We start from the raw sequence: 23,425 nt of genomic DNA, 5'->3' as shown, positions 1-23,425 counted from the left end.
CAGAACAAACACGACCGACAGACGCTCACCGTTGAGTGGAACACACAGAACAAACACGACCGACAGACGCTCACCGATGAGTGGAACACACCAAACAAACATCGTCGAGTGTAACACACCAAACAAACACGACCGACAGACGCTCCCCGACGAGTGGAACACACAGAACAAATACGACCGACAGACGCTCACCGATGAGTGGAACACACCAAACAAACACGACCGGCAGAAGTTCACCGACGAGTGGAACACACCAAACAAACACAACCGACAGACGCTCACCGATGGCCGACAGTCAGCTTGGTGTGTCCCGGGCTTTACAAGCATTTACTATAGTAACAGCTACAAGCATGCATACAGTAATTTCAGACAGCTAACACTAAACCTAAACGTGTACTATAGAAAACCTGAAATTACTGTATGCATACTTGAAATTACTTTATGCATTAATTACATGCTGTTGATTAATCTTACTCAGTACTCACGTATGGACTTTACACTTTACAATCTCATTTCAGTTTTATTGATTGATTTTTTTTTTTTTTATCCTTTAATAACGCAGGTAATTTATTCCATGCACACCAAACTTTTAAATGTGCATGGGCAAATATTATAATTCCTACACTAATTCCTAATTCCTAAACAGGTGACATAGGTATGCTGTTCTCTAACTATATCAAAATAATTTACCAAATATCTTGAAACCAAATGATTAAGATTTTTCTGTCATAAAAAATCAGGCCTTAACCTTTCAAACATTCACTATTTGAATGAAAGTGAGGATGGAATTTTAACAGTATTCTAACCAATTTATTTAAAACATTTTCTAACTAATTTATTTTGAGCCTTCTGCAATTTATGTCTCATACTATGTCAACTACTACTAGTAATGGGGTAGAGGTAGGAAGTGTAGTGGCTATGGTAGGCTTGTTTAGGACTAAAACTGAGTTGGAATACAAACCCCAGGAGTCCAGGTACTATAAAGAGGAAATCAAACATTTTGGCCTTCCTCTACGTGGTACCATGTGCTACGCAGGGGAAGCTTTGCGGCATGTTTCAAGGCTGTGTGATAGAAGAAAAGACTAGTTGCCTTGTGAGTAGTATGGAAGTAAGGGTTGTGACTATCATGGTTATAGTTTGTGTGTTTAGTTTTAACGTGTGTGTGTTTGTTTGTGTTTGTTTTAGTGTGCTTACTGGAGATATACTGATGGGTGCCTCAGAGAATTGAGTAGATTTATTCAATAACACAGGTACTGATCTTAATTGAATTATTGGACTATGAGAAATTCGTTTTTTTAAGCTTTTCTATTGTAATTTGTGTTGTTTTATTGTGCTAATTCCAAGGCAATCATGGGCAAGGGGCAATCATGAATTGTATTTTTTATTTGATTTTTTTACAGATGATGCTTGATTGTCATTTACTTTTATTGAAAATATTGGTGGCTTGATGATGGGTCTTAAGAGATTATTTGGTTACACTTTATTTCGATAGTCCACTTTAGACATTCTATTAACTATAAGTAACTTTGTAACTACATGTCAACTAATTCTCATTAATTTGCAACTACATGTCTACTAACTCTCAGAGTAGACTGTTAGGGTAGGTTTAGGGTTAGTAGAATAAGTTGACAAAGAAAGTGTTAGAAGATATTAAGCAGACAGTCTACTAATACTCTACTAACTGCTAGTTGACATGTAGTTGCAAAGTTACTTACTGTTAATAGAATGTCTAAAGTGGACTATCGAAATAAAGTGTTACCGATGATTTTAAATGTTACGTTGTGATAAAGTGGCTTGAATTCATTGTGAGATTTTGTTTTTGTTTGTTACTTTGTTTTGTTTTTTTATTTGTTTTGTTTTGGACCAACAAACAACAGTGAGGTTTCCATTCTCTTATATGGTTAACTCTGTTAAGGTGAGGGGGAGCAATTTGTAATGGTTTGAATTGTGTGTTTTGCACTTGTAGTGATATTTGGTTTGTGTTGTGATTGAATGTACATTTTTTGCAGAGTAATTGTCATTCCATATGATTGGGGAACCCTATGGTCTGCAGTGGTTATAATAATGTTTGGTTGTTTTGTTTTCTTGCAACTTCTAATTACCTTCTGTGTTCAATAAATGTTGTTGCACTTGCAAGGAGAAACACTGTGGTTGTTGCCCATCTTTTTCATTATCCCCATCTCTTGTAAGGTCTGAGGGTTACATACTGTACATACTACTGTATACCTGCTGATACGATCCGCTGGAGCTGGACATATTAGAGCACATTACACCTGAACTGTGATTAATGCTTGACTGTTTATATTCATAGAAACCAATGCAGGGCACAACATTCAGTGACCGTTCAGTATGGTGTTCATAACATTTGTTTGAAAGCAATCTCACCCTGTGCAAACATTCAGAACATTCAAATGTCAGAAATAATGCATGTGTAAAATGAAAGCAAATTATTTTTTGGTTGGCATCACCAAGGCCATGAGGGATTTCTGTTAATTTGAATAATTACAAGCTGTTGGCAGTGTTTAGTTGTTGGTTAATATCAATACAGCTTAGTGATTTTGTCATTGTTTGAGTCTGCTATCATACTGTACTCATATGCAGTTTACAGTCTCTGCAAAACAAATACAAATCTGATCTTCAGTTCCTTGTAGTAGATCCCCCACAATCCACTGCAAACTCACATTCAGCTCAATCCTGATGGATAAACTCCAGCCAGCATTTATTCTAGCAGAAAATCATAAAAACATCAAATGATGAAAGCTGCAAATGCCTTCGTCAAACATTTGTGTCTTTCACACATTTTTTCACTTTCACTTCAGCATCAGTTTGTGGCATTCTCCGCTGGTGAATTCTCTCTGTGAAACGACGGATTTGCTTCAGCTCTGAAAACTCACACATAAGGTACAGTCATCAGAGCACTGGCTCCCTCTGTGAAATCCCCCCACCTCCTCATCTGACTTCCTCCAGCTCTGAGACCAAACAGGGTTTGTTGGTCGCTCAACAACACCTGCACAGAATATGAGAACCAGGGCATCGACTGCTAGTTAAAGCTGCGCTAACGAGGCAAGTTGACGAAATGTTTAGCGGACACCATCTGCGTGATGCTGATGTATTAACTGAAAAAAAAAAAAAGGTCTTCTCTGCAGACCCTGCAGAGCTGAAACTGTAAAACATCAGCGACACTTAGCTCTGTTTCCACACGAACTATTCCAGGACGGTTCTCGAGCTTCACGAAGTCTACAGAGAGTTAACCGCTCCAAAATACTGCAAATCCACAGGAAAAAAGATCTTGAGCACACAGGCCTGCAGCTTACTGTAATCATAAAAGGTGTGTTTAGTTGAGACAAATAAACTCCAACATGCAGAATCAGATTTACTTCCAGGACTTTGACAAATGAGTCAAGTTTGTTTGCGATCATTACTGTCCTGTGCAGGTATAACATATGAAAGTATGACTGTTTACAGTTATGGCCTGTGTACAAAGCACTGTGCAGAAGATAAACAGGGAGCTATTTCCTCAAACAGACAGATCCATCACAGTCAGGAACGTCACCTGCCGATGACTTGATCAGATCCCACAGGGATTGGGGAAAGTACTGTGAGATCTCACGTCTGTCTGTCCTCAGCTGCACCTCTGATGCTGAGCGTCTCAAGGCCACCATTGAAAACTGACCTTTTCTGTCAGTCTGTAGGTGGAACTGAGTATCGTCGCACCGACTGACGTCAGACATCATTAGAAATGCTGCCGTTGAGAAAACGCGTGGAGTTTCTGTGGGATTGAGTCTGGGTACACCGCTAATGATGCCTGTCTCTCGAGGAAAGAAACCGAGTGAAGAATAGAAAGAGGCTTGATGGAAAGCTGCATAAACAGAGGACAATGAGAATGTGACACATGCCGATGATATAATTAGGTCAAAACGAGGATGAGAAAGAAGTAAAACAGAAAGAGCAGTAGACTGCTTTGATAGTATATCACTCTTGTAGCAATAGTCAAGATGTCTTTCCCAGTGAACACGTGGACTGATAAATGTGACACTTTCTTACATTATCTGTGTAAACGTTTGATATTAGCACAGTGTAATAAGTGATTGAAAACCCCTTGTGTGCTTTCAGTGAATTATCTGTAATGATTCATTAAAGTCATGATTGAAATGAATTGTTCAGTTGCATGTTCTGCAGGATTGCCATTCTGATGTGGTGCGGCAAGATATTTACGTTTTGAGGCAGATCTTTATTTATTTATTTGCCGTTTCTTATTTTGTTCACACAGCTGCGATTTAAAAGGAACATCTAAATATTGAAAGATGTTTCTGTCCTAAAGCAAACTGAGACGTAATCGGGAACGTGTGTTCATCTGTGCCTCAATGAAGATGCCTGGTAAATTAAATGTGCAAATCACTTTTTAAAAAGGCCGTGCAATGGAGAAATATCCAGAGATGAGTTCAAAGACATAAAACGTTCAAGCTGATCATTCAAAATATCTAAAAAAATCAGATGTTTTCCATCGAAACGATCCGCCCAGCAGGGACCTGTAAAGCACATAGAATTACATCAGAGAGAAGCTGAGGGGGAAGTGAGGAGAGAGAGAGGAAAAATTCTTCAAGAATGAGGAAATTTTACTGCTCTCCTCCCTCTCTCTCTCTCTCTTCTGCCCCCTCGCTCTTTCTTCCCCAGTCAATCAGAGCAGCGGCCGACTGACAGGAGGAGAGAGAAGCAGCATCCAGCATCAGCAGCTCCGCAGGTAAGACTGACACCTCTCTGTCTTCACTTCATGATCGTTTGATATCAACCTTCTGAACTTCAGAAGCTTCAGCATCTTTGACTTTTTCAGAATGCTTTATAAGAGAGTTGCATGTCTGTCCATTGCAAAAAAAAATTTGAGTTGCACATATTCAGAGTTCGGCTACTTAGAGTAGAACTCTTTCACCAAACATGCTCAATGTATGCTCTGATTAAAAAGAAAAAGAAAAAAAAAAAGTTTTCTAAAGATCTGTTCACTGTCACAGTAATCGTGCGCTGCTCTTCTGAAGTTTGGACTGAAGAGGTTCTGCTTATACAATCTCAAAAAAGCTTGCATCTTTTCAAGTTTTCATCTTGTCAGGGAGTGGTGGTCACGTGATCTCTGGCTGTAACGTTTTTATTATCAGAATATGCAGAATATTACGCTCGTCTGTCTGTCTGTCTGTTGTTATGCACTTCTGAAAAAGACCGACACAGAAGAGATTCTGCGAGTTTAGACGGGGCTCATTTGTGTGACGGTAAACTGATGATGACATTTGTTAATGAAGAGAAATGATGAGATGGGAAGGAAAAATCATCAGGAGCAGGCTGAGGGGTACAGCAGCTGAAATACTCATCAGTTTTATATGTATTTCATGATTCATATTGTTCCAAAGAAGCTTTACAGAAATTGAACCATAAAACATTCAGTAAAAAAGACAAAGGCGTCTGTGGCAGGAAAACCTGTCTATAGGTGAGGAACACTGAATGATGAAAAGTGTAGTTTTAGTCATTTTGTTATGCTGGATTTTTTATATACATTTCAATTTATCTTTATTATCATCTATTTTTATTTCAGTTTTAGTTACTTCATTTACTTAAACCTCTTTTATTTTAATTCTTTCCTAATTGTTGTTACATTGTTTTAAGTTTTTTTTTATCTAATATTTGTATTTTATTTTATTTTATTGCGACTATAGGCACTTTATGAATTCGTAAAATGTACCTTGAATGCAATTTCACTTTGAATAAAAGCATCTACAAAATGTATTTTAAAAACATAGTTTTAGTTAGCAGTAAACACTTTTACACAAATTAACTTTATATAGATTATGAAAAATTCTACTCCGATAAGATCTGCTTTTACAGCTGGTTTGGAAACAGCGTCTTGTATGGGAACAAGTGAACTGCCGCTGCACGTTTATCTCTCTCTCGATGGAGTTCTCAGTTCAGTCAAATCTCATTTTAGCTGTAGTATTTTCGCCCAGCCCAGCTTAACCCCTCATCCATCAGTCTGTCTGAGCATCCAGACACGGGGTGCGATTCCTAATACACCTGCGGTTATTTTTTGTACTGTATGACATGTGCACTTAAACAAATCATGCTCTTGAACAAAATAGCTTTTAACAATAAAAAAGTATTTTAATGACATCAGTAGATGTTATATTATTGAACCAATATGGCTCAAATGACGAATACGCAACTAAGTTACTATGGTCTCAGGAAGCACTGCCTAGTTATTTCATGCATCACATTCTGGCATTTAAGCACTAGAACTATTGTTCTGCTGATTTTTTTTTTTATGGGAAAGTAGCACTGAAATCAACCAATGGCTTGAATTTGGGGCTGGGCTATCTGGAGAGAGTTGTTTTGGTAATAGTTGTACAGATATTTTCATTTCAGTATCAGCTCTGTGTCAGATGCTGAAGACCTTTTTGTACTATTCCTTTATTTTCACTCACCACATACTTCTAGAGGAAAGTAGAGTGGTGCTTCCCAGGTCTGTTGATGTTATACACTGCTAGTGCTAGTGTCATGGTGCATGTCCAAAACACCATAGTGTGAAATAATGTCCAAAAAACATGACATCAAAAACTAAAGTAGCTCAGAGCAGAACTGCTGTCTGTTCTCACCTGCCACTGCTGAGCAGAACTAACTGACTGTTCAGCAGTATTTTCAGACATTTAAATGACTTTTATTACATCTTAGCATGAAAGGATGTTTGCTCAGGTCGTGACATTTACTTTCTCTGGTTTGATCTGGCGGACAGACACTGGAGCCTCTGTGTCGCAGCTTGTGGACACAGCTAACAACGTTATTTAAAGTCAACATGAAATCAGAGCTGACCCTGTTTACTCTCATTCTGTGTCATTCATCAAAAAAAGTTTAAAATCTTTCATTAAAATTTAATTAGCTTTGAAACTACTTTCAACAGCCCCTCTTACTTTTTCATGCATCTCTTCAAACCTTCTGTTTCACCCTGAAACTTGGATGTAAAACAGCTTGCAAATGCTGTTTTCATGTTGATCTATCCTCTGTATGGTGAATGTCTAATATTGAATTCTGCATGACAAAACATGACTGAAATTCATAAGTGTTTGAAATAGGAGAGATAGACGAGGACACTGCAACGCTTTACATCACTCCAGATCTGAGAGCCAACAGTGTATCTGCGAAAACTGAGTTTAAATGCTTTGCCTGCTGATCTGAGTAGAATAAAATACGTTCTCATTTACAGAACCAATCATCGACCATTGGTTTGGGGGTGTTCCTCCCTGTAAACATGGCCTTAGTGTTGCCTTTCCTGCTTCTGCTTCTGCCAAGTCCTGCCCTCTCCAGCCAACATCTGCAGACAGGAGCTCAGCGCATCTCCAGAGACATCAAACCCCAGCCTATTAAACTTGTTATTTCGGACACATGTGCACAAGATGGGGCCAAAGACAGAGAGCTAGACTTGGATCCCGATTCTCCTCTGGTCTTGACCCATCGGATCCGTCTGGTGCCAGGGTCAGGTTCAGCTTGTGGTCAGTGCGAGCTGGACTTCGCAGCCCTGCGTGATCGCATTGAAAGACTGGAGAAGGAGGTGTCTGATCTGAGGGAGAAATGTGGAGGTCCAGAAGGATGCTGCAGCTCCCAACAGAGCAAAGGTAAAGCTCATCCAGATCCAGCCGGCCTCCAACCAGACGAGCTTTCATGAGCTTGTCAAATCTAGAGCCGTAGTCTAAAATATCCTGAAGCATGTGTGTACAGGATGTCTGGGATCTCTATCCTGACCAATCCTTAAGGATGTCCTTATAGGAAATATTCAGTTCAAATCAAATCAGATCCTACTAGATAAACTAAAATTATTATTATTATTATTATTATTATTATTATTATCATCGGTTTGCTTCAGAATAGGATTCCAAATGTATCTGGTAATAATTACATTATTAGGGGATTCATAGAGCATCCCTATTTATTCCATTGAATCCTTTAGCATTTGTTTCGGATTATCAAAATTCCATAAGCAATCCAGTGCATTCAGTTCCTCATGCACAGTCATGCTTAAATTCAGGATGTATCTTTGATACATTACTTACTGCACTACTACTACTACTACTACTGCTAAAAAAAAAAATAGAATAGAATAGATTAGAATAGAATAGAATAATGGAAAAAAAAAGATCCATTCAGTAACCCATGAGAAAATATGTCATCATAGCTTATGTGAACAAGGCAGCTGTTTGTGAAAAATCCTCTAAGGGAAAGCAAGATTTGCCGAATCTCATTTCAAATTTCACACTGCAGTCTTGTTTTTAACCGATATATTTGACAATGTCAATGTCCTTTTAATGGATCATTATTAGTCCTGTATGCAGAATAAACTCAGTGGAATGTGTGAACAGTGTGAATGGCTGCAGCTGCTCTAGTAAACACAACATACACAAGATACTGTAGTAAACTGTTTCACATACAGTATGACCATCGCTTCTATGATTAGTTATACATTTAAACAAAGTGAACAGCAAAATATAAACAGATTTGTACAAATATGTACAACATGAATGTAGATTTTTTCTGAAAAAAAAAAAAAAAAAACTGGGGCTGAAGAACCATAAAATTAGTGCATATGACTTGTGAACTATATTCCAGTTTAACAGCATTGACTGAAAAACATATTGAAAGCTCAGAAACCTTGAAACAGGTGATATTTCAGCACACTGAAACAACCACTTTATCTGAATAATGACTATGAGAGACTTTAAAGGGGTCATGAACTGCCTTTGTTTTTTTTTGTTTTTTTGAGGTCCACTTATAAAGTTATCAATATTTTTATATTAAAAAAACATCATAATTTAGAAGCAGTATAGTCTATTTTCTGTCCTGTTTGAATAGGCGTGGAGGATTGTAGACACGGAAGTAAACACCCACTGCTGTTGTGTATGACTGACAGCAACATTCCTCACAGATGGACGCTGCTGTGATTTAGGTCAAATACACATAAATACTCATATCAAACGATCTGTTTAACAGGCAAAGCAATAGTTGACCACTCAATAAAAACAGTTACTCACACTTGTATGGTGCAACATTACTGTCGGATCCAATATAGTCGCACAGCATCGTCTTTTAGTTTCAATCTTTCTGAAAATCCTGCATCGAATTGTGCCTTGTTTGTAAACAAATCCACAGTAAAATGAAGTAAACAAGTTCTTGCCAACGTGGTCTGGATCTTAATTAAAAATCAAGTTAATCAAATAAAGTTTATCATTTGGTTTCTGCGTAGACCTGCGTTTACCGCTCTTGTCATTTACCTACAACATGCTCGAATTGGTGGGCGGGGCTAAACAGGTAGCGATGTAGAATCAGTGGGTGGGGCTAAACAGGCATTGAGGTAAATCGGTAGGTGGGGCTTAACAGGCAGTGATGTAAATCGGTGGGCGGGGCTAAACAGGCAGTAATGTAGAATCGGTGGGCGGGGCTAAACAGGCAGCGATGTAGAATCAGTGGGTGGGGCTAAACAGGCAGTGATGTAGAATCGGTGGCCGGGGCTAAACAGGCAGTAATGTAGAATCGGTGGGCGGGGCTAAACAGGCAGCGATGTAGAATCAGTGGGTGGGGCTAAACAGGCAGTGATGTAGAATCGGTGGCCGGGGCTAAACAGGCAGTAATGTAGAATCGGTGGGCGGGGCTAAACAGGCAGCGATGTAGAATCAGTGGGTGGGGCTAAACAGGCAGTGATGTAGAATCGGTGGCCGGGGCTAAACAGGCAGTAATGTAGAATCGGTGGGCGGGGCTAAACAGGCAGCGATGTAGAATCAGTGGGTGGGGCTAAACAGGCAGTGATGTAGAATCGGTGGGCGAGGCTAAACAGGCAGTGATGTAGAATCAATGGGCGGGGCTAAACAGGCAGTGATGTAGATCGCATGTTGTTGTTGCTTTGGCAGACTACCTTCAATATAAGCTGTTTTTAGACTAACGAGAAAGTTTAGCTTTAGCTTTTTCTTCTTTCTGACACACAGTTGAGTCCCGGTGTGATGGTGTGATGTGTTTTTATTTCTCCACAGGTGCAGTCTGTACCACCATTCGTCCCACGACCGACGAGTGTCCGGATGACTGCAGTGACCAGGGTCGCTGTGTAGATGGCAAATGTGTGTGTTTCCCAGGATTCAGCGGGCCTGACTGCAGCGTACCCGACTGCCCTGATGACTGCAGCAGCCGGGGCCGATGTGTGAACGGCCAGTGTGTGTGTGACCCAGGCTTTACCGGCCCAGACTGCTCCTCCAGCACATGTCCTGATAACTGCAACGACAGGGGCCGCTGCGTGAACGGCAGGTGTGTGTGTGATGCCGGCTTTACCGGGCCTAAATGCGGGACACGGAGCTGTCCGGATAACTGTAACAAGCGTGGTCGCTGCGTGAACGGCCAGTGTGTGTGTGATGCAGGGTTTACCGGGTCTGACTGTGGAACACAGGGGTGTCCGGCTAATTGCAATAAAAGGGGCCGCTGTGTGAATGGAAAATGCGTGTGCGACTCAGGATTCGCTGGTAAGGACTGCTCTGAGACGTCCTGTCCGGGGAACTGTAATGACAGGGGCCGATGTGTGAACGGACAGTGCGTGTGCGATCCTGGCTTCTCTGGGCCGGACTGCTCTGTCAGAACATGTCCAGAGAACTGCAACAATCGTGGACAGTGTGTAAACGGCAAGTGTGTCTGTGAGAGCGGCTTTACGGGCCCCGACTGCTCATCCAGATCTTGTCCTGGGGACTGCAGTAACCACGGCAGATGCGTCGACGGCCGCTGTGTGTGTGATAACGGTTTTACTGGACTGGACTGCTCGACCAAGACTTGTCCCAATGACTGCAATAACAAAGGCAGATGTGTGAATGGGAAGTGTGTCTGTGAAGTGGGCTTCTCCGGTCAGGACTGCTCCACCAAAACCTGCCCCAACAACTGCAGTAACAAGGGCCGCTGTGTGAGGGGCCGCTGCGTGTGCCGGCGTGGTTTCACGGGGCCCGACTGCAGCGAGTGTCAGTCTGGCTTCACAGGGGAAAACTGCGACACTGGTGAGTGATGCACGTGATATATTACTGTATTAGTGAGTACTGCAATAAAATGTGTGTAAAAAGTCTGCACATTCAAGTCTCAGCATGGTATCAACTCACTGAAGCACTTTAGCGTTTGAAGCACCATGTCTCTTGGTGTCATAGTAATTATGACAGTCTCTTCTCACACTGTCCACACAGTCTCATGAATAATTATGAGACACTGCTAACTCGACTCTAGCAAAGGTTCTCGACCTTTCTGACGGTAGGGCCCCCACAATCCAACAGCACAATGTTTCCTGTGTTTCTTCTGCTGTAATTATGACAAGGTTACTTGTTTTACTGCTTTTTTTAAATTTTTTTTTTAAAATAAATATTAACAGCAACGGTGAGTGTTCAATCACAAGTCATTCTGCAGCCCCTTTGAAAGTTTGCTGAGGCCCCCGGGCCCTTAATTGAGAACCACTGCACTATAGAACATGAAAAAGTCACATACTGTGATGCTGGGGGGGAGGGGGGGGGACTAAATTATTATTAGGGGCTTTCACACCGGAGGAACCTTATCATAGTTCCTAGAACTATTGGTGGAAGTTCCCGCTTTTTGGCGTGTTCGCACCGCTTTGGTTCTAGGAACTCCGTTTAGAGGAACTAAATTAGCTTCTACTTCAGAGTAGGGTCTAAAACAGTTGTATAGGAACTACCAGTGACGTAAGTGTATGCTGATTTGCCAAACACATACGAAACACCGGCTACCCGGCATTTACCCAGCAAAGCCGTGTAAAAATATTTACTTCACAAACATGGAAAACAGTGATAACGGTATTTACCTGTTGTCTGCAGCGTTGTTCTTTTCCTCGATGATAACACTGCAAGTTGTCATAGGACATTTAGTCACATTTTCTTGCTCTTTTAATCATGTAAATTGTGCATTTACATTTTGTCTCCATCATGAAACCCACGACACACAACAAAAGCAGCTCTGATCACGGCGTCCTCCATTCACCAGTTATTGACTTTTGTGAATAATGCAAATAAAGACATCACTGTCGGCACTTTAGTGTTCCTGCTGCCGGTGCGAATGCAACCAGAAAAACGGGCCGAGGAAGAAATTGGTTTTCTTGGAACGACTCTGCTGGCTAGTTCCCAGAACTGAGGGCATAGAACTGTGTGGTGTAAAAGCCCCTATTATTTTCGCCTTCCAATGAATCAATTGGGGATCAAGCACCAAACTCTTGTCCCATGTAATTGTAATTCCTTTTTTAATTGTCGCATGGCCCATAGAAACGCACATAGAAAAGTACACAGACAGAGGACAGTTTGAACATTAAGCACAGCAGATTTGGACTCTCAAACTCAAACCTTCTGCCCAGCTGTCCAAATTTGTTTATGTTAATTCCTCTGATTCTTTGTCTTACGAAGAGTCCAAAAAACTAACAAAAAAGCGAATTAGGCCATTTCCAGACCATACCAACAAAGATGTATGGAATTCCAGCTGATTAGTCAAGCTGTTCTTAAATAACACACTAATTAATTCATGAGCATGTGAGGCTGTTTTAAGAACTTGAACCAGACTTGTTGTGTTGTTGTGTGATTATTGCAAATTATACTTTCTGTCATATTATTTTTATTTATTAATTGTAATCATAAGCATGCTGGTTTAGTGCAAATAGTTTTACAGTTTACTGCACTTTGTTTTTCTAGTTATTTACCTATAGTAGCTAATGCATCTGAATTTGGTGAGGCATATTGATGGAAACTTTCATTTCGGCCATTATGGGCATCTGTTGTTTTGAATTTTGGTACATATTGGCATATCATTGTAACTCGGTATGTGGCACAATGCCTTGAAGGTACTCTAAAAGTTTCAAGACAGCGTTTTTGGCTGAACTTGCTGTCCGCCATTTTGAAATGTTTTGAACAACTACTTTTTTGAACTTATCTTAGCCATTGATATAATTTTCACCAAGTTCAATTTGAATCATCTCCAGACCATGCTGGCAAAAATTTCTGGATTTCATGTTGATGGCATGATGCCAAACTGCATCTAAGGCTGTTTCTCTGAAACGGTGTGGCATATTGACACAAACTTTATGTGTGTCATTGTCACCTCACATTGACCACATCAATTTGATAACAGCGCCACATATTGGTCAAAAGTGATAAGCAATTAAATCACATTACAATTGGCTGATTTTTGCACTTAGGGTGCTTGCCACAGATAATTTTTAATTTAATAAAATGAAATTATTATTATTATTATTATTATTATGATAACATCTCAAAAATATGTTTTAGTCATTCATGACCCTTTAGGAGTTTCAAGCCTTATTTTGGAACCTATTCATGGAAAGTGACAAATCCATATCTGATTTCTACCGCTTCTGAGTATGTCTACTTTTTCCATCGGGAAGGAGCAGATGGTATAACAGCTTTACAGACATTTTAAAGAGCGTCTTTATATTCCATTTGCAGGTGTTTAAATAATCTACACATATGGTAACAATCCAGCATTATATTTTGTATTGCCCTGAGTGTTCACTGTGTCTTTATGAGTGCTCTTGGTGAGTGAATACAGCAGCAGGTCAGCAGTAATCAGACATACAGTACTGCAGTTATTGTTTCAAGTAGAAACAGGTGGGTTTGAATCTGTTTCATCTTCTGTCCAGCACTGGCGGGCGTCTCGCGTCTCAACACCAGGGACATCACTGAGTCATCTGTCACTCTGTTCTGGACTCCACCTGCCGTGCAGTACGACACCTACCACATCACCTTCACCAGCAGGGCAAGTACAGCACTACCACACAACATTACATGTACAACTTCATTACGACACACTGCATGATGAACATAATAAGCACCGATTTCATTGTTATCTCCTCAAAAGGACAAATGGGTGAATAATAGCAGTAGATGTTCAACCCGGAAAACATGAGGTCACTTCCACCCTTCAAACACTTCAGAGATGGAATGAAACAGGATTTCACCCTTTCAATAAGAATCACATTTAACAAAGAAAATGTACAATGGCAATAAACTTAAAATAACGGAATGTGAAAATGATAGATTGTTTAAAATGTAGTATTATTTAAATTAATTATTGAACTAATCATTTTAAGAATTTATACATCATTTATACAGTACATCCAAAATAAATAAACCGTAAATGAGAATCACCCACTTTTTCCCCTCTTCTTATATCAAATACAGAAAAGCATTTAACAAAACCCGCAGCAGCCCAAATTTAAATCTGGCCGAGTGTGTTTTCCAAAGGAAAAACAAATGAATTTTTACACAGACATAAAATGAGCCCAATCTGGCAGTGGAAAAACGAGCTATTTGCTTTGGATCGAAGCCTTGTTTTGGTTTACAGCCCTCTGAATGTTTAGTGCCCATCTCTACCTCAGCAACCATCTCAAAATTACTGAAACCATACACAACACCCATCGCTACGAGTGACTATATAAAGTCCAGTTTTTTTAGGGAGCCACAGAAGACATACAGTATATGTCACCATGACTGTGGATTCAGTAGTTCTGACCGTTATTGGACGTTTCATTTCTGGACCAGGAAGAGGGAAGCTTCTGTAGGAGAGCTGAGGTAATTGTAATGGAATTACCATACAGGTTTTCTTAGCTGAGGGGTTTGTTGCAACCAGCTGCTGGGCTACAGTGATGTTTCAGCTCAGTTTGATGGCCTGTTTCTGTCAGCAATTGTTCATTAAGAAACATATGCTACCAATCTGCTGTGGGGTGGGTGATGTAAGCTCTATCAATGAGAGACTGCAGCAGGCTCATCAGATGCTTCAGGAATGAAATGTGATGATGCTGTAATCTCTGAAATATCCCAACATGCTGAAACTCTTATTTTTGCATGCAACAGTATTTGAATCACTTCAGTCTAATCCGCAGCTCTCAGACAGCTTCCTACAAGAAATAAAAGCCTAAAAAGAGCACAAGAGGAGAAGTCTAATAATGTAAAGTCAAGTCATCTTATTTCTACAGAGTTTCAAAGTTCAGTTTTATCAAACATTCAGCATGATGAATGTCCTTCTTGTTAAAACCATGTTTCGGTCCCAGCTGGTCCTGGCATAGCTAGGAATCTGTGCTGAGGGCTTGTCTGGTTGGCAAGGTCTTCGCTGAGAATCTGTCTTAAGGACTCATATAATGGTCATGGCCTTCACTGTGGGGGTGTTGTGGTCATTCCTGGGTGCAGATCCAAAATCTGGTCTGGATACAAGCTGGATTCAGCTGACTATGATAATAATGGTATAAAGGTGAGACAGACAGACTAATATTAGCGTAGGTGCCATTCTTCTTATGATGTAGGAAGAACATTGTAGTTGACATGTAGTTAAAAAGTTACTTATAGTTAGTAGAATGTCTAAAGTGGACTATCGAAATAAAGTGTAACCATGCAGCCTAACAATTATTTAATGGATTTGAATTATAGAAATGCAACAGGGTGTTATGTGTAAGACAGTTTAAAGAGATGGGTCTTTAATCTAGATTTAAACTGACAGAGTGTGTCTGCCTCCCAAACAGTGTTAGGTAGATTGTTCCAGAGTTTGGGCACTAAATAGGTAAATCGTATAAATAAATAGTAAATAGTCACAGTCCCGTTCCAGGCTTTATAAGTAATCAGCAAGATTTTAAAATGTACACCATGTTTAATACGGAGCCAGTGCAGTTTTGACAGAACCAGGCTAAAATGGTCATACTTCCTTGTTATAATGAGAACTCTAGCTGTTGCATTTTGGACCAGCTGGAGTTTGTCATGTTTATTTTTGGAGTTTGTTACAGCATGTATAGTATATTGGTACCATATTTCTTATCGGCCAATAATAGACATTAATTGGTGTCACTATTGAATATATATCAGCTATACTGTATTAGTCCATGCATTTAATTGCCCAGGCTCACTTCCTGTATTTGTACATTTAGACTATCCTTAGATTATCTAATGCTCAATGTAAGTTAATCATTAAATACACTAATAATTTAATAGCACTGTTAAATTAATATGCATTTTTAATACTCTAAATTTAGTGTTTTATTTTATTTTATTTTTTATTTTTTGGCAAAATAGTATAGAATTGAATAATGCAGATTTATTGGCTATTGACCATAACATAACCATAACCATCTGCAACATAAACTGTGAGTACCCCACACTGGAAATCAGCCTTCCACGCCCAGAGGAACTCTTTATAGACTCCAGCATGGTGGCCCTGATGGCTGGAGACTCTGACCTAGTGACCATTATGGATGAGGACTTGTCCACATCCATAATGGTGGATAGCGCTTTTTACAATACAGATTGTGTCAAAGCAGCATTACAGTATTAAACAGGAAAACAGTGTGTCGAAGGAACCAAGACTCCATCATTCTCCTCCTCTGTCATACGGAAGTAAACACAGAGGACATAAAGTAAGCGATTATGTGTTTATTTATCGTCTGGCCAGAGGAGAACTGGCCCCCCGACTGAGTCTGGTTTCTCCCAAGGTTTTTTCTCCATTCTGTCACCGATGGAGTTTTGGTTCCTTGCCGCTGTCGCCTCTGGCTTGCTTAGTTGGGGACACTTCATTTCCAGCGATATTGTTGACTTGATTGCAAGTGATTGCAAAGATACTATTTAAACTGAACTGATGATGACATCACTGAATTCAATGATGAACTGCCTTTAACTGAAAATTGAGTGTTTACTATTGTCATTTTGCATTATTGACACACTATTGTCCTATTTAATACTGCAAAGTTGCTTTGACACAATCTGTATTGTTAACAGCGCTATATAAATAAAGGTGACTTGACTTGACTTGACTATTTATCGTGTGATCTGCTGCAGATAAGAAAAGGATGTGACAAAAGAGAGCAGAGTTTTGAAACTTTTCTGATACATGCCCTCATATTTTGCTAGTATATAGTGTTGTCACTGTAATACTTATGTTCTGACACATCACTGTACTTCCACTGACTACCTTTCGCAACTGTCTTGATAACTTTGGGTATGTAAAATCTTTGAAGTGACTCCCATGAGCGCAGAATATTGACGAATGTTGATCTAAAGTGACATAAAAGTCGCATGAATTCCGATATTACTGTTCAGACTGCGGTCGCATTGCAAAGCATCTGACCTGCATTGAATTTAGTACCACAAATGGAAGTGGCACAAATCAAAAATGAAAAGATCAGATTCCATGTGGTTTGTGCTGTTCACACTGTCATGAGAAAAACAGATCAGAGTCACATATGAGCAAAAAAAAATTGGATTTGGGCCACATTTGCCTGCAGTGTGAACAAAGCTTAGTGACCAAATGTCTGCCCATCTGTGCTGTGAACATAGAATTAGTGAGTCAAGAGAGACTTAGGTCCTTCAGTTTTTCTTGTCAGGGACCATCTCAATCTTGACTGGATGGTGGCTGTATCACTTTCCATCAGCATACAAGAGAACAAGAACTTTAGTACCTAGAGGCATGGAACATTCTGCAGCTCAGATGCCAATAAACAGCAGGGTCGAGAGACAAAAAGATCTGCGGGAGCAGAGCTAATTAGGGAGGCCACAGCTACAGCCGTAACCACCGATAACTCCCTGGAAGAGGGCAGGTGATTGCAAATCATTCCACAGTTCAGATGCTCCTAAACAGCCTGGTCTTAAGACAAAAATCTCTTTAGGAGCAGAGCTAATAAGTGAGGACTGGAAGAGAGCAGGATACTGCACCACTACCTTACCCATTCCCAGACTCATTAAAGCTCTTAAAAGCAACCAAACTGAGGGGAGCGTGTAAACAAGCATCCAGTCTTCAGAACTTATTGGGCTACAGGAGAGAGCAAGTCTCTCTCAACAGCCTGCTCAACACTCAGTTCTCCTCACCAGACAAAGCAAGAGCACTTCAGGACCCCACCAGAAGGGGCAGCCAATGAGAGAATGGAGCACCACACTCTCTATTTACTCATTGCCCTTCCTAGGGTGTCATCTGAAGGCTCTTAGCGCAGATCCCTTAAGGGACCACTATAGGTCTCATTCATTGGAACCACGGACAAATCGTGGAGGTGCCGACATGCCACGCGTTCAGTGTTAGCAGGGCAGTTTGCCACAATGACAGCATGCAACCGCCATAACCACCCAGCATGTCTACACTGCCTTTAGGGAAACAAGCCAACATATTCTTGTCAGGCTACTACCTCCAGGTGAAGGCTGGAGGGGCAATTAAGAAAGTGGGCTGCTAAAGCATCCTACTACCTCTCTGCTAAATTGCCCTGGTTGGTTGATGGTTGCTGTATGTTTTATATTCTGGAGAGGGTGACAAAAATAGGACACACTACACTTTCCTATTTCCCTAATCTGGCATAACCCTTTCCTCACAAACCATGAGGAAGTGTGTAAAGATGGATCCTTCTACATCAGCATTCTCAACTCCAGTTTACAGTACTGGAGGGGGCGACAGAGAAAGCCCATTTCCAACTCCGCCAACTCACCCATTCCTGCAGGACGCATGCTACACAGATGCATTTACACATTCACAATGCCCACTTCCAGCTCGTACTACTCATCCATCCCTTTCTCGTAACCTGAGGAAGCTTGCTACCATGTATGTATCTATACTATCACCTCCAGCCACAGTGCTGGTGGGACAAGAGAAGATGAGAAGACAACACCCACATCCAACTCAGTTGACACGTTAAATCAGACTGACACATGACTACACCATTCTTATTGGTTAGTGAAGAGGTCACCTCATCTCACCATGACCAACAGCTTCAAAGGCCCTCAGCAGGCTTCTTCCCCTAACAGCCATTGTCAATAGATTCTAGAGAATATATTCTTGAGCATACCTCAAACCAATAGAGGAATTCAGAGTAAAATTCTTCAAAACTCTATTACCACTAGCACCCGTATCCCTGTTGCTGAAAGCGACCCTTAAACGGGACAGCTCAACTTAACTCAACTTAAAACCCTAATAACTATACGAGGAGATGAAATGAAAAAAATGGGAACCTTCCCAGATAACTCTCAATCTTCCATCTCTAACTGATTTCATTTATAAAGCAGCTTCACAGAGGGGGTGCACAAGACATATCTCTAGAGCACTATATAGCAGACTAGTGGATAGTGCAATGCAACCAACCCTGCCAACCTCATACCAACCCTCTGTTTGCCTAGAAAGAGACGATATATTAACTCATCCATTGCTACATAGAAACGATCAGAGTCAGATCGGAAACAGCCAGAGAGCAATGAGCAGAAAGGGAACTTCCTTGTCAAGCTTATCCGCTGGTTCTATCAGCAATCCCAATGACCAAAATTTGCCATACTGCCTCAGCAGATGCAGGGCCTGAACCACAAGTTGCAGACACTTGACTCTCATACTTCACGAAGAGAGCCAACAGAGTACAGCTCAGAGCTTGTGTGCATCTCTGGCCATAATGGAACACAGTGATACACACTCTCTGAACTGTCATAAGCTCACATTGTTACAAGCAACATCTTCACATGCACACACAGACAAGGTGGTTTCCTGAAGACAAAGAAGCTGGGGATTCCATAATGTAGCTACTCTTTTATGGCATTGCTTGCGTATCATGCTCCATCATGTGACTGCCTACAGCCAAATGAGTTGGCACACATGCTTCAGACACCGCTAACACTTTCCCATAGCATCAAAGTTATAATGCAGCGCCTTGTTTCCTCAAAAGGGAAAGCGCAAAACAATCTGCTTTATAATTTTCAAGAACAATGGCAATCTGTTTGCAGATTGGGGGTAGTTAGTTTAGGTTACAATTTAGGTTACAGTTTAGGTAAATCATTTCTAGGTCACAAATCAAATAACCAAATTAATGCCACTGATCATAGAAGAGTTTTGGCTGCAGTTCTGCTCCATTAAAAGGGTGACATTAACAGCAAATGCCAAGAAATTCTAAAATTCATGTACATTTTTCAGTTCAAATGTACACTAAGGTCAGGTATAATGCAATTTTTTATTAAATTATAAAATGTGTACTGTACCAATGTAGAACTAAGAGAAACTTCCACATCCTTGACCAAACAAAGATCAGCGACCACACCTACAACAATAAAACTGCAGTTTTTTTGCTGGACTTTGGTCACTGGTCTCATATTCATGTGTTATTACATACCAGACAGAAAGCAAAGGGAAATGTTGTAACGAACATTTTCACAGATATGTGAAAATGATATTAATGGCAGTTAGATGGAAAAATACACAGAGGAGCCACTGAGACAATGAAAAGGTCACATTTTTTCACACAAAACATGAATGAGTGGGTGTAAAAAAAGATGGAGAGAGCAAGAAGGAAAGTAGGCAGAAACAGCATACAAGAGAGTAACAGATGAATCAAAGGATTAAAGAGGAAGAATAGGACAACGGGCAGAGAAAGTTCAGTGGGATTATTGGAGACGGGGTGAGGAAATGCAGTGAAAGATAGAAATCCATCAGCAGCTACAGAGAAAGGGAGCGGTAGAGAGAAAGAGAGACAGATGTGGGATGCTTGTTGCTAGGAAAGGCGTAAACATGGTCAAAAACACACGGCAGCCAGAGAGATGACATCACAGAACAGCTGCTATGACACACGCTGGAGACGGCAGGAGGACAACAACAATAGCACGAGATATACAATCGTCCTCTTCATTGATAAATAACTCAAACATGCAGAAAGATGTCAATAAAAAGCACAGTTGTGATGTTTTCTTTAGATAAGTTGTAGAAAGATTGGCTCTCAACTGGCCCAATTAAATCTATTATAAGAAACAAAAACTCAAGAAGACCAGACAGCACCACCCAATTGGCGTAGTGAATTTAGGACTAATAAAGTACTGGAGAGTGGCTTTGCCAATGTATGCAATAAATGGTCCTCTAGGTTTCTGTTATGTGTAAAATATTGGCTGTCTGATAATGAATGTATTACTGAAATAGAAGTCAGGAATTACCACCAGGAAACTCATTACTGTCTTTGAGCCATGCAAAACCATTATGGTGGAAGAATTTGTCAGAATTTGTCACTTCATAGGAAGTTTCAATTGTAAATGTTGGCTGCACAATTAAGTTCAGAGACATTTTGGATAGTGTTGATAAAGAACAGCAGTAAAGCCAGAAAACACTGTTCATTTAGCTGATTTTAAAGACTTGTGCAACCAAACTACCACCTAGCAATTCCCTAGCAACCATTCACAACACCATAACAACTGTAAAGCAATGACCTGGCAACCACTCATAACAGCCTAACAAGCAAACAAGTTTTGAACTGGTAAAAACCAACCACATTTGATTCATAAGATGAATCTGCAGTCAGTCTAGTAATGTTCATGTGTGTAGATTTAAATGAAGGGATGATATTGGTGATATTGAACTTTTATTTACTGATCATCAAAGTGTCAATAGTGTATAGTGTATACACTTTATTTCGTTAGTCCACTTTAGACATTCTACTGACTATAAGTAACTTTGCAAATACATGTCAGCTAGCAGTCATTAGTGTATTAGTAGACTGTTTGATCAATATCTGCTAACACTTTATTTTGATGGCCCTGCAACACACATTCTACTGGCTAAAAGTTTATGCCAAATTATTGTGCTAATTCTAAACCTAACCTAATACTCAAATGAGAGTTAGTTAACATATTGCTGCAAAGTTACTTATAGTTAGTAGAATATCTACAGTGAACTATCAAAATAAACTGTAACGTTATTGTGTAATTTGGCAAATCCACATTAATTCATACAATCTCATTCATATTCTTCGAGGGTTAAGTTTATGGGTGGAGCTTCATGGTTCATGGTTTTACCTACAGATGGGTTTCATACAAGTCAGATTGTACAAATTCATATAAAACCGCCACCTCATGCAGCACTAACAAATTCTCATAATAATAATAATAATTCCTTACATTTATATAGCGCTTTTCTGGGCACTCAAAGCACTTTACATAGAAGGGGGGAATCTCCTCAAACACCACCAGTGTGGAGGCAGCCATATTACGCCAGATCACCCACCACACACCAGCTTATTGGTGGAGAGGAGACAGAGTGATGAAGCCAGTCAGCAGATATGGGGATGGTTAGGAGGCCATGATGATCAGAGGCCAATGGGCAAATTAGGCCAGGACACCAGGGTTACACCCCTACTCTTTTTCGAAGGACATCCTGTGATTTTTAATGACCACAGAGAGTCAGGACCTCGGTTTAACGTCTCATCCGAAAGACGGTGCTTTTTGTCAATACAGTGTCCCCGTCACTACACTGGGACATTAGGACCCACACAGACCCACAGGGTGACCCTGCTGGCCTCACTAACACCTCTTCCAGCAGCAACCTAGTTTTCCCAGGAGGTCTCCCATCCAGGTATTGACCAGCTCAACCCTGCTTAGCTTCAGTGTGGCGATCAGTCTTGGGCTGCAGGGTGATATGGCTCATGATCAACCTCATGATCAGGCTGAAACAGAATATAAATTAAGTGACTCTCATGGCCTCTTTTTATCACAGCAGTAAATAGAAAGAAACAGAATGAACATTAGTGTCTATTGTAGATACCCACTTTATATAATAAACACTCAGTATTAGAGCCCGACCGATATGGGGTTTTTTTTGGGCCGATACCGATATTAGGGAGTAAAAAAGTCTGATATCGATATATCAGCCGATATTCTTTACGTGTATATTATAGTACAGTACCAGTCAAAAGTTTGGACACACTTCCCATTCATGTGTGCAAACTTTTGACTGGTACTGTATGTAGAATACAGTATATTCATACATAATATATATATATATATATATATACATAAACACATTTTTAGCAATGATATGATAACTCAAATGTGGTAATCAAATTATTAATCTTATGATGTGACAAAAATGTGTAATAGAGGCAGGGTATTTAACAATTTAACAATAAACTTTATTATCCAAAATGAGCCTGACATCAGTGCACTTAACAGTAAACTTCACTTCACTTAATATAAATAACTTTAAAACACAAATAGAACAATATATATATATATATTAGGGTGGAATGGTACACAGATGTCACGGTTCGGTACATACCTCGGTTCGGGGGTCATGGTTCGATACGATTTCGGTACAACAGGGGGGGAAAAAAATCTACTATGCTCGGTTTCTTTTTGATTTATTTTGAACAGACAGTAGTACAAATTACAATTTTTTTTCCACCTAGATGTGAAAACACTAAATATTATTATATTATGTTATATATATAAAATCTGCAGTACATATATACATACAAGGAATAAATTATTGAAATATATTTTATTTAGTTTACAGATAAACAAGGGAAAAAAACAGTGCGACACGTAACGCAGCCTATATACGCTGAGTTTCAGTTCATTTTTGTGACAGGCTTAATTTGTTCACAGAAAGGAAACTC

The 23,425-nt window shown here is 40.1% G+C and overlaps 1 protein-coding gene across 1 annotated transcript in view; it reads left to right on the top strand.

The window, feature by feature from the left end:
- Positions 1–4,679: 4,679 nt before the first annotated feature.
- Positions 4,680–23,425, top strand: part of tnxbb (tenascin XBb) — a gene marked incomplete at its 3' end in the record, with an annotated part of 48,824 nt that continues 30,078 nt past the window's right edge. Inside the window, exons 1-4 of the mRNA XM_016533631.1 lie at positions 4,680–4,741; positions 7,238–7,646; positions 10,050–11,048; positions 13,694–13,809. Coding sequence (XP_016389117.1) covers positions 7,283–7,646; positions 10,050–11,048; positions 13,694–13,809 — 1,479 coding nt within the window. The remainder of the gene's footprint in view (positions 4,742–7,237; positions 7,647–10,049; positions 11,049–13,693; positions 13,810–23,425) is intronic.

The sequence above is a fragment of the Sinocyclocheilus rhinocerous genome, unplaced genomic scaffold (genome assembly GCF_001515625.1).
Source record: "Sinocyclocheilus rhinocerous isolate Xijiao unplaced genomic scaffold, SAMN03320098_v1.1 scaffold2440, whole genome shotgun sequence".
NCBI lineage: Eukaryota > Metazoa > Chordata > Actinopteri > Cypriniformes > Cyprinidae > Sinocyclocheilus > Sinocyclocheilus rhinocerous.
The sequence above is the reverse complement of the archived record's forward strand: the minus strand, read 5'-3'. Positions and strand labels throughout refer to the sequence as shown.